Source organism: Columba livia, chromosome 2 (genome assembly GCF_036013475.1).
Source record: "Columba livia isolate bColLiv1 breed racing homer chromosome 2, bColLiv1.pat.W.v2, whole genome shotgun sequence".
Taxonomy (NCBI): Eukaryota; Metazoa; Chordata; class Aves; order Columbiformes; family Columbidae; genus Columba; species Columba livia.
The window spans coordinates 140,511,373-140,527,819 of NC_088603.1; the positions used below are offsets into that span (position 1 = coordinate 140,511,373).

Genomic DNA, 16,447 nt, shown 5'->3' on the forward strand with positions numbered 1-16,447 from the left:
CTACCCATTCCCCATCTTTCCAGGCTGGGTTTGAAGGGCCATAGCATAGAATTTAATCCCAGGCATCTAAGGCTAACAGAATTTGAGCACTAGCCAGCTGTCAAGTCACTTCTAAAGCAAAGAAAAGAGATGCAGTACAAAGGACAACTCGAGTGACTAGCATTCTTCATAATACTGTGTATAAAACACAGGAACAACACCTTCTACATGTACATCTTTTGAAAGAAAAAGGTGGTCATTTCGCCTGTGACTTACATCTTCTTGATCAGATAGCTGCACTCATCCATACACTTCTATGAATTCACTGGGCCTACAGCAATGCTGATGCTGTGGATTGTCTTGTGCTTGCAGAAAGTCACCACCACTCCAGCCACTGGAGGAAGCTGAAAGGTACAAGAAATAGATGATGCCAGAGCTGCTGGTGATGCCATGACCCTCTAATGCCAAGAGGTGCCATGTGAGCCAGCCATGTGTGAGACTCCAGGAGAACTGGGCTGTGCAAATGCTGTAATTAATTCCCTCTGCTTACACCTGGAAGGCTCTCATTCATCCCAAACAGAAAAGACTGCTTTGCATTTACTTTCACAATCACTTTAACTCAAAGCTAAAACCAGGCTGCTGCCAAAAGAGGTGGGCCTGCCTTACAACTGCCACCCCCTTCCTTTTGTTGGCTCCATCACTCCCACAGTTTGGGAATGGAGTTTTAGGGGGCCAAACCAGCCTACTTACCTGCTTGAAAACTAACCCTATTAAAAAAAAGACAAAACCAAACCAGTTTTCAGGAAAATGAAGGAGCAAGGCTGCTGCTGTGACACAAGAGGGCAGAAATGCATGACCTAGGGTAAGAAAGAGAGAAAGACCCTTTTGGCAAGCACATGCTCATGTATTTATCTGTTAGGAATCTCAACAAAATATGCTTTATTCAACTTCACAGCAAGAAGGAGGGCTGAAGCATGCAGTTATCCCCCCTCACCTCATAAACAAGATTCCAGGAAAGCCAGGGTGACAGGTCCTGACATTTTCTTGTGTCCTCCTTTTTACTCGTTACTGCCTGCTTATTGCTGTGACCTTGGGGATACCCCGGGAAGCCCCACAATATGGGATTACTTCCTGCTCCACTGCATTGTGGTACCAAGCTTAATGCCCGCCACCTGCACTGCATACATACATAAGACTGAGAAAGATTTTATCGACTGTTATAAAACTATGTTGAGAATGGCCTCCACTCTGCCCAAGGCAAGACCTATCCTTGAAGCCAACTATGATACCGCATCATAGTTGTCCTGTGTAGATAGATACTGATGTCAACTTGCAGTTAACAGTGTGATGTTTGAAGTTCAACCCATGCTGCACTCAGGCTGGACAAATTAGCTTTGATAAAATTAAACAAAGACATTTGGGTTTAAAATCCTACATTTCAAATGCAGTTTGTTTATTTTGTGAGTGCAATTCACCCTGAATTTTTTTCCCTCTGTAAACTCTATCTTCACTAGTGATTTAAACCAAAAAAAGGGCAAGGCTAGACTGAGAAAAGCACCTTGCACTCTCTCAGGCACTGCCTGGGAGCCCATGGGAGGGCTGAGGGATTCTGCTAGGCAGCAGCTTTAACGAGCAGTTAGGCATGATGATGTTTCAGGAGCTAAGAATACACAAAGCTCTCAAGACTCCGGCAGGAGTTTTTCAAAACATGTAATCCCTGCCTGTGCAGTTTAAAAATAAATGTAATCTGGGAAACTTACTGGTTTCACTGGGAGTACAAGAGTTCTTTCCAGGAGTCAGGCTGGAGTATTCAGCAAACTACCTGCCTGCATCTGGCAGCAGCCTGAGATTTGGGCAAGGGGTAATAAATTCCTGGCTCTGCACAGATTCTTCACACAACCTTTGGCAAGCCTGTCACTCAAAAACCTCACATATAAAACAGAGAGGTGCTACACGTACCTTCCCATGTCTGCATCACGCACCTCCTTTGAAAGCTTCACAGGTCAGGAACTGTCTCTGGCACCTGGTGTCTGGGCTGTGAGAGCTTGAGCAACTTTTCCATGATACCAAATGTATTTGCCTTGGGGCTAGGAGACTGCAGGGTGTCAGTTTGGCCTCCCTCTCACACAGATTTTCTGAACCTTTGAATGTGTCCTCCTGCACCCAGCTCACTCTTGAATGACACAGCCCAAGTATATGATTTTGCCTCTCTCTCCAAGCACCTTAACCATGGTATTGATTATGCAAGGGAGTAATTCATACCCCCAATGACGGTAAAGCAGGGTTTGCCTTCCCTTGAGAAGTCCTGGTACTCAGAGCAAAGTTTATGGTGAAATAAGTAGCAACATACACATCTCGCCTCCACCCTTGGCCTCAGGGTGATTGCTCATGTGTGGGAGCTGGAGAAAAAAGAAGTAAAAAAATGTAAATGTAAATCTGCCTGCTTTGCCCCTCACACCCAAACACTCTATATAAACAAAGAGCCATCTCCAGGTACTGTTTTCAATCAGAGACAAGCAAATACGAAACGTCTCTGTCCTGGAGCCACATAAAACATCTTATCTACAGAATACTTTCACCTTGCTTCTTCCTGAAGCTAAGATTTCCACTTACTTGGGAAAAAGAAACAAAAATGTAAGGGAAAAGCACAGATGTTGTAAATCTGTTTATTCTGAGAGATTTGCTCTCTGTATTGAAACAAAGAAAACAAAATCTGCACTGCAACTCCTATTTACACACAGTGTCTAGGGCATGACAAGGTAAGAAGTTTCTGCATCCTGAATGAATTAAGAAAACATGGGTATTTTTTCTGATCCTTCTCCCAAACAAGAGATTCAGAGAAACAAAGGTAGGGTTATAAAGCAGCATAAGCCACAGCCAGGAAACACAGCTAAAGGAGCCAGAATTACCTAGTAACTCAAATTTGTATTAAAAAACAATGAAAAAAAAATCAATAATGGATCAGGCAGTGTAGTAATGCACACAAGGAACTGAAACACTGCAAAAGAAAAATGAGATGTAAAAGAACTTGGAACCAGCACATCAAAGCTATGTGCTGAGAGCCTGATCCCTGGGACTTGCTAGCCCACAACACAAGGGTGGAACAAGATAGAGTAGTTATCACACCTCCCTGAGTGTCAGGGAAGTCCTTCCTGCAGCAGAGAACAGCAAAATCTACTTTTGCAGCAGTCTGAGATAAAGCAGGCTTGTAGGTGCACGTAGGGCATGTGCATTGTATAACATAAACATGGTATCACTGAGATGGTGAACCTGATAGGATAGGCTGATGAAGCAGCTGCAAGGGATCTAGAACTGGGTTCTTCCCCAAACCACAGACTAAATGATCTTGAAGCTCCTGAAGAACCAACCCAGGCTACAAGAAAGGCCAAAGATTATGTCAACTAGCTCTGATCCTACATTACCCAAAAAGCCTGATGGAATAATATTATATACTGCCTTTATGTTTATGGATGAAACCATCTGGAGGCTTTTCTCTGAAATACTCCTCTATTTCAAACAGAATAGCAATAAATAGTATAAAGTGACACCACTACACCTGTTTGTAAAGGTACTAAAAGCAGAGCTGACAAAGCTTAAACAGAAACACAGAGCCACATGGTCTAGTGACCTTTCCATAGAACAAGGCACTGCAGGGATCTCCTGGCTCCAACACTGGTTCCTTTTGTGTCACCAGACAATCCTCTTTATCCTCTGCCCTTCAGATAAAGTAATATTTGCCTGCTCTTGAGGGCAGCCACAAGGATAAATGAGCAACGGCCCAGGGGCTATCAACCCCACCTCTTATTCAGCAGATTCTGAAAGCAGCTTTCTTCATTTGCTATGATTTCTTAAGTACCTTGCTATTTGACTATAGTATTGACATATTTTGAAGGAAAACCACATTGATTCTACGTGAACATGATGATACAGCCACAGCTTTGTTTCCCAACTCCTGCTGCTCCAATTGGAAAGTATTTCTGCAGATTCTTTGAGCTGCATTTACTCTAGTTCCTGAGTGTGGGAAAAGTAAACAAGCAATTGTTTATATGCCATCCTTCACTTTCTGCATGCTGGAACACTTATATCTATTTTAGGACAGACTGTTAGAGGAAGAAGAGACATATTTGTCATTGTTTTTAGAATGCTTCTTATTGCAGTGCAATATATTAGACCTGTGGAGCTTCTGTATTTTTTAAATTCTCAACATGCTTATAACAAATGCAAAGACATTTGAAGCTCTAAGATTTTCCACATGTTGATCACATCTCTATTTCAGATTCCTTTATAATGATAATCTGTAAGTCATAATGGTTCAAGAACAGCCTGATGAGAGCTGGGAGCAGCAGCCTCCTCAGTGGCAAACACAGTCTTGGCCATTCCCAGTCCCCAATGACAGCCTTTCAGTCAGGGCCTCCAGAGAACTTAAGAGAAGGCCAGTCCACCTCCCCCAGGCACCTATTGCAGTACCAAGAGCAACTGTGGGCTCATTTTGTACAGCTGGGGGAATTCTGTGTTATGAAGATGAAAGGAGAAAAGGAATGAGAGAGGAAGATGGGGGGGAAGAGGGGGGGAAGAAGGGAGGGAAGAGAGGGGAAGGGGGAGAAGAGGGGGGGGAAGGGGGAAGAGGGGGGGAAAAGGGGGAGAAGAGGGGGAAAAACTTTAATTTTGAGAAAAAGATGGTTTCAAACTACTATTGCTGATTAAGAATAAATCTTCAAATAATTAAAGAAAAAAATGTTATATAGGTATTAGGACAATTTTCTTCTTACATTCCCCAGGAACTGTTCACAACCTAAACAAACTAACAGCATTTTACCTTCATCCCAAAATAGTTCAAATTAGGATTAATCAAAATGTGTTCATGAATTTGCAGTTTCGTTCTACGATGATGCAAAGATCCTGTTGATTAACACAGGATGAAGAAGATGCACTCAACATTTTTCTCACAGGTTAGGTTATTTAGGTTCTCTAGCTCTGCCCCATAATGTCACCACACAATTTTAATGTCAGCTTAATTAAATATTTCCAGAGTCCTGGATCCCACATCACATTAAATTGTCTTTCAGAGATGCCTTAGTATTCTTTTTCACAGTACAGTTTTACATTAAAAGCAAAATTACCATCATTGGGTGACCTAACTGTATTTTCCCTATGTTTCAAAATGCTGGAGTGAATCACTAAAAAAAAATTATATCAGGCAGGTCAAAGCACCTGCAGAAAAACTACCGTTCTATATTAAATTCTATTGAATTTGTTCCAAAACTGTAAGTAATCTTTACGAAGCGGATTGGGACTTTAACGTCTGCTAATCAAGCATGAACCTAATATTCCAATCTATTGTGAGATTTTGCCACCTTATTAGCTGTCTCAATCCTGAAAGGATTTCCATGATGTGAGCTACTTGCATCACTAAAAGTTACTTCTTGTTTTAAGCTGAAACAACATTGTGTGTCACACTGCCTAATTCTACACTCAGATGAGCAAAACAAAACTAAATAAAGCCCCTCCTTTTTTTCCTTACATCTTTCCATACTGCTTTGATGAATCTAAAAGAAATTCAAACTAGCATTTCAAGTACAAAGTGCCACACTCACCTCCACACCTTACCCTGTGGCCACAAAATGCTTGAGATTCCCTGGTCCTCCATGCTGCTGAACTGCTGCTGTCATGCTTGACATGGAAGCAGGTGAGAGCTCGAGGTTGCTAAAAGGATCCCAGCAGATCTGTTTGGGGAGCACAAATTGCAGTTTCCAAGCAGTAGTACAGAAATTCACGAGTACTTGCCATGAATCATGAAATCCTCTATTCTGGTGTCAAGGTTTAAGGCTTTAAACAAAACCAGGACATCTGGTAAGACTTCCAGTAAACTGTTATCAGGATCTTGGTTACTTAGAATTACTTTCTTAAAGTTAACAGGGCAAAGTAATTCACTCTTAGAGCATAAGAATGATCTATTCAGAGTACAGGAGGGTTGCACTGAAATCTTTTAAGCTTATTTTGATGCACATGATGGTTTCATTGAAGTCAGTTGAGGATCACGGTCTTCTCAAATTCCAATAAATACAGTTTCATACAGAAGACAACTACAAAGGAAAAGCTATGGGGAAGATTAGCAGTAAATGTTGCATATCACAAAATTAGAAGGTAGGTGGTTGTCTTTGAACTTACTGTGAGAGAGTACGTTTTATATCAACAGGCATCACTGACATAGAAAGACACAAATAAAAATACGTGGTAATCGCCTACTGAAAGCAGTTGTTTTCAAACGTCTGCTCTCTCATTGAACTGTTTTACAATGCTGTTTTGACATAAATATCTCTCTAACATCTGACATAAATATCTCTCTAACATCTTTTATCACATAGATGTCTTTTAATAGTTTTCTGAAAGATATTTTAGGTACTTAGTGCAATTAGTAAACCTAGTTAAGTCTTATTTGCACATTCTATTTCCTTCACCCAGTGCTGGCAAGTTCAAACAACATTGACACTAGCTGCTATGCAGTAAATAGTGTAAGCATGAGTTAAAGCTTTAAACAGTTGAATGCTACACTGAATCCTTACAACATCACAAAAAATATCAGCTGCTGCTCAAACAAAGAAGTAAGCACAGTATGAAAAGCAGTAGTTTACTATACTATTTTAAACTTTTCCTGTACACTCTAAAGAGAAGTCCTAGATTTCCAATAATGTATTTATTGCATTACTATTTCATTTTTGCTCTACACAGCCTTTATTCTACAGGAAGAGAAACTGGTCTGACCAGAAATAACATTAACTGATTTTTCAATGACTAACAGATTAGTTTATAATAATCTTGTAGATCATGAAGAATGAGCATCAGGCTGGATTAGGTAGGACTTGTCTGACCTGCTCAGCTAGAGGTGGACTCCAACACTTTCAATTTGATTCCAGCCTGCAGTCTGAAGCGGAAGGTTCATCCAGAAAATGATGAGCCTTATGCCTAGCTACCTACTTAAATAATTTTCAGAGTATATTTTTCCATCTAAGCAAGTCACAGCTAAATAATAGTTGTCATCCTCCACAACCTCAAATCAAGAGTGCATTACTGCATTTTCCACTTATATCCCTAACTTTGACCTTGGAACATCTCCTAAGATGGTGAACAGTAACTTAGTCTCCCGACTGCCTCATGTTATGAGAATCTCTCCTGAGAGCAAGCTGCTAAAAGCAGTTTTGTATTTGACCCAGTACTAGAACAACAAACTCCATTTCAGTTTGAGTTACGGTTTGGGTTTGCTCCAGGACTGCAGATGGCATCAAATGCAGTTTTCTTTCTTGTAAAATCACACATCACCAGCATTTCTACCTTGGCAAAGGTGGCATTTTGAAAAGTGCTCATCACTGATCTTTCTCTCCTTCTTCCTATACATTTCATATAGGGAAAAAAAAAAAAAAAAAAAGGAAAAAAACCCCAACATCCAAATGTGTCTCATAATTGAAAAATTCAAGAAAGGAAAGAGGATACCTGAATTGGCGTTAATCCTATTGATGGTGCTCAAACAGGTAACCTTTTCAGGTCTCAAAGTTTCTTTCAGCATAACAAATATTTGGGAAAGAAACCTTATAATTTCTGCAGTTAACAGGGGGCTTCGCTAACTTAAACTGTTACAGCATTCTACTATTATATCTCCCAAACAACTCAGAGTACCTCACAGTAATGTGCTTGAGAGGCTCAACTTGTTTGAAGATTACATAGTAAGTCTGTATTCAAAATTACTGCATCATTTGTAATGAATAAATTATTCTGTTTCTCTTCTGTATTTTATGAAGCTTTATGGCTTCCTCAAAATGTATTATACAAAATATTACATACAAGCATTGTTATGCATAATGTCCTACCAGTTCAATACCAGTATTTTTGTTCAAAATTCAGGCCACATTAGCAAATTCTGATTGGATTTACAGATTGTACAATAATGTTTCTTTCATGTGATTGGTGAATGGAAGAAGGGAAAGGCTATTATCTTGTGCTCAATCAAAGCACCATTAATCTAGCTAAAATATTTTTCTAATTATGTTCAGTTAAATGATAGAAATCTTCTCTATGTTTAGTTAGTCAGCTATGTTTAAGTTGACTTAAAACTGATTTATACTGAATTGGCTTCATTTGGTTAGTTACTATGAATACAGATAAGGCCTGAGACCCAGAAACAGATATTTGTGCCTGATTGCAATCCCATAATTCCAAAGACTTCAGAAAGTCAAGATTCCAGCTGCAGGAGTAGGTGAAAGATCAGGCCCCAGATCACAATACTACATTTTTTTAATATATATGTGTATGTACGTATATATGCATATATTTGGTTATACAAACATATATTTCTATGAATATCCCTTCTACTGCATTCCCCTGTCACGTGAAACCAAAGGTAGAAAATGGAAAACGCGCTCACCTAAGACAGTATCCATTTCATGGTTTTGGCATCATTCAGCTAATTTTCTTGCAAAGATCACTAAGTAATAAAATTGTCTACCCTATATAACGGTGCATTCACATATACAGCACTATTTGTACAGTAGAGATCACCAGCAGTATAGGAAGATGTCTGCAGGAGGACAGCTGGGACAGCAGGAAGAATTAGCTGGGTTCTGACCTGTCTCTGGTGGAGGAACGGGTACTGAGAACAGCTAAGAGTAGATGGAAGTCTCTTCGCTACCTTTCCACTCCATCTTCTTTAACTGATGCAATGGGGGGAGAAGCCCTCTTCCTCACCTTCCTCGTCAGCTGCTGCCCACACAGCCCCATCCTGTCCCTTATAAGCCCACCTGGGTCTCAGGGCAAAGTATACAGTTGCATGTAGTAGACTGAAGGGTGACTAACGGTTTGATGGCACAGTCCTCTCTATCCACTTTGCCCCTGCATAACAAAGCATTCCTCAATAAACACCCCGTTGTAGCTTTCCCATTTTCACTCCAGCTTTCCCCTGCCGACAAATGGACTCCTCAACCCTCTCAGATCCACACACTGGGTCTCCTGGCACTTCACCCCTCTGCTGTGAGATGCCTTCCGCAGCAAGACGTTCACCAACATCAAACCCGGCCTGCCCCAACCGTAGGCTATGTTAAAAACAAATTATATTAAAAAAGGTAAAAAAAAATAGTCCCTGAAACTAAACAAAAACAAGCAAAAAATCCCCACCAAACTAACTACGGAAGTGTCCTGCGAAGGCCGACACCTCCTGGGCACGATCCCACGACAGCCACGTGCCAGCGGCAGCAGGCGGGGGATTCTGGGCACGGCTCCTCGTTCCCGCCGCCGGCCGGGCGCACGAAGCCGTCAGCCAGCGGCACGGCCGGCCCTGTGAGCGGCAGCCCCGCCAGCCCGCCCGGCCGCCCCGTTCCGTCGCGCCCGCCACACGCGTCTCCTCAGCCTCGGCGGCGCGCGGCAGCCAACGGCCGCTGCGCGAGGCACCACCGGCCCTCCGCCTCGCCTCACCGCGCCTCCCCAGAGCGGCCGAGCGCCTCTGCCGCGGCCAGCCCGCTCCGTCCGTGGCGGAGGAAGGGAGAGGTTGTTTCACGGTGGAACTCCCCGCCGCCCCCTTCCCCTCCTCGGCGGCGGCCCCCGCGGCTGCCTCCCGGCGCGGCGCGGGCGCGAGGTGCGTTACCTGGAGCTCGGCGGCCTTACCTGTGCGCGCCTCTTCCAATGGCAGCGCACCTGCCGGCCCGCGCCGCCCAATCAGCTGGCGGCTCGTCCCTCTGCCCCGCTCCTTTAGTGAAAGAATCCAGCGCCGCTTGGGAAAGTTACCTGTGCGCGCCCGGCCCGGCCGCTCTCCGCGCCTCGCCTCGCCGGCGCCCCAGCCCCGCCGCTCCCCACATGCGAGGGGGAGGGGGCTCTACCTGTCCTACCTCGGCGGCTGGCTGCGGAGCCGGGAGAGGGGGGGAAGGAAAGCAGAATTACCAGTAGCTCTGGTTCTGCCGTCCCGGGCGTTCACACACACCTTCACCTGCACAGACCTGAAAGTCCAGTTCCGCCAGGGAGACGGAGGCACCGGGAAAAGGGGAGAGAGTTCATTGGATCAAACATGTCACAAGAGACGGACAAGTAAGTGATCGCAGGCACGCCGCTGCTCCCGCTGCGCGGGGCCGGCCGGCCCGTCTGGCCGGCTCTGCTTCCCCCTCTCCGGTGGCGGACGCGGACCTGCCGGGACGGCCCTTCTTCCTCCGTGAAGTGACGCCGGACCGGGCGGCACAGCAACTCCCACAGCGCCCGAGGACAACGCTGCGGCTCGCTGCCCCCCACCTCGCTTTCCATCTGGTTGTGGGGCTTCGCGATTTTTTTTGATTCCATTTTTAGTTTTATTTTTTCCCCCCCTCTCACCTCGAGGGTCCTATTTCGGTAGGGAGCTCTCCTCGCCCTAGAAGAGCGGAGCGGCCTCCGCCCGCCGAAGGCCCCGGACGTAAAGTGTTTCTCGGCTTTTGTGTTAGTGCAACAAAGGGCTTTTATCGCGGGCCGGTGCCGAGCGGGCAGGGCAGACGGCCCTCGGCGCCCCGGGCCCATCCCGCGGGCGGCAGGAGGAAGGGCCGCAGTTCTGCCGTGTGCTCAGCAGCCTCGGCCGCCCCAGCTGCTGCGTGCGGCGCCTTTAGCCTCCGCGCCCTGACCTTGTTTTCCCGGCGGGACGCCCTGGCGGGCCTGCGGCTGCCCGGAGATCGGTGCCTCCGCCCGGGGTTAAAAAGTAACTTTTCTGGTAGCGGCGTCGGGGCAGGTGGAAACCACCCGCTCCCGCCGGCTTGGCCGAGTGCACGGCGGCGGGGGCCGCAGGCCGCGGCGGGCCCGGCAGCAGCGAGGCGTGCGAGGCCGGGGGAAGAGCGGCGAAGTGGGCAGCCCCCGTGCCTCCTGGGCGCGCCGGGGGAGGCCGCCCGCAGTCCCGGGGCTCCACGGGGCACGCAGCAGGATCGGGACGCAGTCAGCGTGGGCTCGGCGGACGAGCGCCCTGTCCCGGGGCGGGGAGCGGCGCCGGGAGCTGTCGTTTGGCGTGCAGGCCGCGGCTTGCTCCTCTCCTGCCACCCCAGCGTCTGTCCGGTTCCGTCAACGCTTCGTGCTGATGGGCCCAAACCCGGGGGTTATTTTTATTTACCCTCTTCCCCGCCCCCGCGGGTGCGCCCTGGGGTGAAGCCCACGTCTGTGTTCCCGCCATGGTGGCTCCGTGAGGGCCTGGGCCTGCTGTTGTGCCGCGCCGAGGTGCCGCCGTGAGGCAGCCAGGCAGGAAAGCCATTTTCCCTGCTCGGGTTATTAGTGTTTCTGCAGGAGGCGGCAGGGTAGAGTAACGGGGAAAGGAAGATGGAGGGCAGGAGATCGCAGAGGCCCAACAGGAGACGGCCGTTTTGTTTTACTGCTGCTGTGGTGCAGGTAGGGTGCCCCAGCTATGACTGTAATCTCAGCTACCGTCGGCACTGCTCAGATGTAAGCCCTTGTTGGGCTCCCCTTGTTGGGCTCCCCAGGAGCCTTTGTGGCAAAGGAGGCAGAGAGGAGGAGCCTGGTGTTGGAGACGTCGGCTTGGTGACAGCCTGCCTGTCAAGGAGTGAAAGAAAGAGATTATCCGACAAAAGAAAACAGCAGGATTGGCTATCCTGATAGGGAAGAGGCAGGACAGTTCAGAGAAGAAAGGTTAAAAAAAAATAATTCTAGTCTTGGCGTTTTTTAACATCAGCTGACAGGGGGATAATGCAAAGGAAGTTACTGACATGAAATTAAACTGTCTGTGGTAGGAGTTGGGAACAAAGTGGAGTTTGAGAGTTCATCTGAGTGGGGATGGGAAATAATGCCTTAGGTGTCCAGATAAGAGCAGTAAATGATTTAAATGCAAGGAAAGGAATAAAGACAGAGCCCTGAGGGATGCCGGTGAGGCAGGGAGGAGCACCTGAAAGAGCAGTCATTGAGTTGGGAGGGGAAGCAGATTAACTGTGAAAATGCTGAGAAGATGCAGTGATTGAGGGCATCCTAGAGCAACGGGCAGTTCCAGAACTGCACAGAGGTGAAAGGGGCCTGTAAATTACTCCCTGGCCAAGCCGAGTTGCCAGTAGTTTCAGGAAGGGATCAGGAATGAGGCTACAGCAGATCAAGGTCAGTTAACAGGAGTGGAATATAGGGAAGGAGAAAGAGCAACCTCATACTCAAGTCAGTTTTGAAGCAGAAAACCAGTGTGGTGGAAACCTAATTCATGTGAGAAACTAGGGCAAAAGGGTTCCCTTCTGAGTCTAGGATGCTACTAAGCTACAGGACTATCCTTCCTTCCCAACAAGAACAGCATCGCATAGGTGTAAGCTACTGAGATGGGAGCATTAATGCCCTTCATCCCCTGCTCTGCATAGTGCTGCTGCCGTTACCACTGTGAGGAACTTAAGAGCACTGTAGGGCACGTACCCTCAAGTAACAGCACTTCCCCCATTGCAGGTATGTCTGTGATCTGTTTCTGGTTAAGGTGTTTAGATAATTCATAGGTGGTAGGTAAGAGTTTGAAAAGGAAATAAAGAGTAAAGAAATCTCCTGGGCTTTCTGTATACATGTGTAACATGAGAAGGCAAATACATTTGTTTTCAGAAAAGGTGGCCAGGTGGAATGAGATGTTAGTCCGGTGTGGAAAGTTTGGATGGGAAGGTTTTTTTGTTGGTTGGTTTTTTGTTTTTTTCTTTTTTTAGGTTCTAATTATGTTTGATTAAAAGCTAATCCAGAGAGTACAACATTATTCTCCTCTACATGGCCTCTGTTTTACTTAAAAACAGATTTTCCCTACAGGCAAGACTGGAGATGGAGGCTCATTATTTTGAGGTCAGTTAATTTGTCAGTGTCATTGGGCATGTTTTTGTGGGGTTTGTACTAGTAAAGTGGTGATATAGAGGACTAAGCAGCTGAGAGGATATAGAAAACATGGTAAAATACATCTCCGTCTCATTCTTCAGTGGAATGTGTGGGTTTTTCTGGGGAGGTGATACACCCCTGCTGCACAGTGGCTCTGCAGGGCTGTCTGCAGTGTCCCTCTTTGGAGGAGGAGCAGGGGCAGGGGTGCTGTAGTGCCACCTGCACCATGAGCTTTAAAGGAGAAGGATGGGCAGTCAGGTGAAAATCCTAAAGAACAAGTTGATTCTAATGCTAAATGAGGAGCTTGGAAGGGGAGATTATCCTTAAGATAGTGTGCATATCTCCCTATCTTTCCCTTTAGTCTTTCTGCCTAAGCTGGGTTTTGCCTGCTTGCTTCTACAAACTTCTATGGGTCAGAAGAGATAAGGCATGATTTCACATGCATTTTTCAGAGGTAGTACTGACTTAAGCAGGCTGTGGCCACTTGTTCCAGCCTCCAGTCCACCCTCTCAGCTGGGTCAGTAAAGCTATTTGTGCAGTGAGAGAACTGTGTCAGGGGAGTGTTGGCTTGAGAGGAGCCCAGTCTCCTCTTGGAGGCTATTTTTGAGATCCATTTTTCATTGGTCTGGGTTCTTCATACGCAGAGGGGGTGCAAGCAAATGGCGGGTGTTCAAGACTGCTAGAACTAGAACCTCTGCAGAAGGAAATGTTCATCCCTGCCTCTTCATGAGCATTTTGGAGGTACATGCAGCTGCCTCTGTTACCATCCAATTCTTTGTGCCATTGCAAGGGGACCCTGTGGATTGAATGCAGGCCAGGGAACACAGGATAGGGAGAAGGGGTATCTCCTTTGCAGGTTGTAAAGATGACTCCAGGGTTCACTTCTGCATTTATAAGCTGAAAAGTTCTTCTTACAGTAGCATACAGAAAAAAATTATCACCACAGAACTCCAGATTAATGGCTCTAATGCGTTTGGTGTAATGTTCTAAAGCTAATTGGTGACCTCAATAATTGTGAGACTTAAAAAGGTTTCAGAGATGGCCAGTACTCCTGTGAATGAAGAGCAGCAACTGTGCAATCACAATTTACCAGCCTGGTAAATGCCACGGTTGTGTCCCCTCTGCTCCAGGTGTTGTGTAAAGCTGTGAGTACCATGTTGGCTGGGACTGCAGTTGCATGGTAACAGGCCCGAGCATGCTGGTCGCTGTAACTCTCCTGCTAGCCGCCAGCTGCATGACTGCCTGTCAGTCAGAACAGTCAGGCTCCCAGCACCCCCAGTATCTGTAAGAGCTCCTTGGGACACCAGGTAAACTAGGCTGGGGCATACTAAGATTGACCACATGAAGGAGGACGGGACAGCTTGGCTCTGAAGCTGAGGATGTGCTTGTGGGTAAATAACTGAGGGGAGGGCGGGAATGAGGTGGGAATGGGTTCAGACGTGCTCCTGTGTGTCAGTGGAGCATGTTTACATCCAGCATGATACTCAGAGGTGTCTGTGGCAGAAGTTGATTTCGGACTCTTCACAGAGTAATTTTGCCTTGGTTTCCTACCTCTTCCTCTGTGTAAATGTAGTTGCTGCTCTCATAATATTTAACTTGAGCATCTAGCACTGTAACAACAGGCATTTATAGTTTACAATGTGATTTCGTTAATTTTTTGTAATTTTTTGTTTGAGGGCCAAGCATATTTCTCATCAGCAGATGTTGAGTGGTGATTAGTTCACAGACTACTACTCAGTTATTTTTTTCTTTTTTTACACTGCTGCATATCTGGATAGGGCATCCACTGAAATGAATTTTCCAAAGTGTTACTCATCTGTGAATGAATGAAGAAACAAGAATTAGAGGTGTTTAGTGCTTGCACTTTTCAGATGTCAGACATGCTGTCATGGATGTTCCCCAGAAAACCATCTCTGTGCAAGGCAGGTGGAAAATCAGCGTGCAGAACCTCACAGAACCATAGGCTTAACCGAGAGGAGTAATAAGTCAAATGGCTACATCTCCCTGTAACACTGCGTGTCTCTCTGGTGCTGAAGTCTAAGACCAGACTGAGGATCAAAGCAGAACAGGAGGGAGAGGATTTTCCCAGATCACTTTCTTGATTATGGTGATCGTGTAACCTCTTCCCTGTGGAAGGGTCAGCAGGAACATCATCATCATTCTTGTTCTGGCACTGACATATGAAGGGCAAATGATATTACACCAGTTGACATGTGTTGTCAGATATTTTCACAAATATTAATCCAGTGCAGACCATTGATGGTTACCTTAAATAACTTTTTCCCATGGTTATAGAGCAGACAACTAGGCTGCCCTTTTTTACAGACACACGTTCACACAAAATGGCACTTTCAAATGCTGATCTAGCAATTAATCCTGGGATGAATCTTCATTAGCTTTTTAATCAGTGATTGGGACAGTAGTAGCTAATTAAAAGAAAATAACTAATTATTTCAGACATCCTAGTATACCGGGACATTGTCCTATTCTTTGATAGTACTAACTTCATAAAGAAGAGAACTGTTGCTTATGAAATATTCAACCAAGGAAACCATATTAAGTGCATGTGAACTGTGGAAAGTAAAATATTGCAACGTAACTGCAGCTTGAGAATACGTCTCCAACCTCAAAGATGGCATATATTTGTAGATTTGATAATTTTCCTAATTGCGGGAGGTAACAGCATCTTCCATAATTCTGCATTTTAGTTCTGTAAATTATATTTTTGGTTTTGTGTGCTTTTTAAAAATATTCATGGAAAATTTTGACTCCTATGGTTGCTCAGTTGTTGAATTTGTTTTCTTTCTGGTTGTGTAAAAAATTTCATATTCTGAAAAAAACAGCCATCAGTGCTATCAGTGCAGTAACTATTCCATTTCCATTAACTCTGTGGAAGCAATGAATGAACAAGGGCCATGGGGCCAAGGGTCAGGTTAAACTGCAGCAGGTCTGGGAAGCCTTGTCATGACCTGTTTTTAATTTTAAAGGCTACTGCTGGCTACTTCAAGTCGGCTAAAACAACCTTGGGTGCTCTGCATGCTGATAGTACATATGCTTCTTAGCAAAACAGTACGAAGCTGCTAAGTAATTACTAATTCTGATGAACTCTCTTAACTGCTGCAGTAATGTGAGCTCCGGAGTATCCTATTTTTTTTTTAATGTCATTGTTTTTTACAAGTATGGTGAAACCTGCCTTTTAATTTTTCTTTTTAAGACTGTTTTCTGCTTGGTTCAAAAAAACAAACCAAACCAAACCAAACAAAAAGACCCCACAAAACAAATAAAAACCCCAAGCAAACAAAAAACAAACAAACCCCAACAAAACAAAGGCAACAGGGTACTTAGTCCACTAATAACAAAAGATTGTCTGGTAGAAATAATATTTAATTTGAAGTGAAACAGAAACACTCTCTGAAATCATAGGTTTAAAAAGTCTGTCTGGGGGTGAGTAATTGCCTACTTGAACTGGTGCTCAGTAGGCATTTACTGCGTGTATTTAATCCTTGTGTCACGTTTCTTTTTCCTGACTCCACTTTGACATACTTAATAGTTTTTTGTCAATGTTAATGAATCACCTATTTGTTTTAATCTTTTTAATCACTATTACATGCTCAAGTTATTTTGGTTCTGAGTAAAAACAAATAAAAAT

At 45.1% G+C, this 16,447-nt stretch overlaps 1 protein-coding gene and 1 long non-coding RNA gene across 23 annotated transcripts in view; one reads left to right on the forward strand and one right to left on the reverse strand.

The window, feature by feature from the left end:
- LOC110355237 (uncharacterized) overlaps window positions 1-9,601 on the reverse strand; it is a 46,983-nt gene extending 37,382 nt beyond the window's left edge. For 8 of the 18 annotated variants that reach the window (XR_010470697.1, XR_010470694.1, XR_010470693.1 and 5 more), the window contains exon 1: window positions 256-9,601. This is a non-coding gene — a long non-coding RNA (uncharacterized LOC110355237). The remainder of the gene's footprint in view (window positions 1-255) is intronic. The other 10 variants (XR_010470689.1, XR_010470705.1, XR_010470699.1 and 7 more) reach the window with 10 other exon arrangements.
- A 138-nt stretch (window positions 9,602-9,739) lies between these two features.
- The window catches only part of GRHL2 (grainyhead like transcription factor 2), a 71,011-nt gene continuing 64,303 nt past the window's right edge, over window positions 9,740-16,447 (forward strand). For 3 of the 5 annotated variants that reach the window (XM_065054131.1, XM_065054133.1, XM_065054137.1), the window contains exon 1: window positions 9,740-10,044. In XM_065054131.1, the coding sequence (XP_064910203.1) occupies window positions 10,025-10,044 (20 nt within the window). In that variant the 5' untranslated portion in view covers window positions 9,740-10,024. Of the gene's footprint in view, window positions 10,045-11,369; window positions 12,394-12,638; window positions 12,769-16,447 lie in introns of those variants that run through there. The other 2 variants (XM_065054135.1, XM_065054136.1) reach the window with 2 other exon arrangements.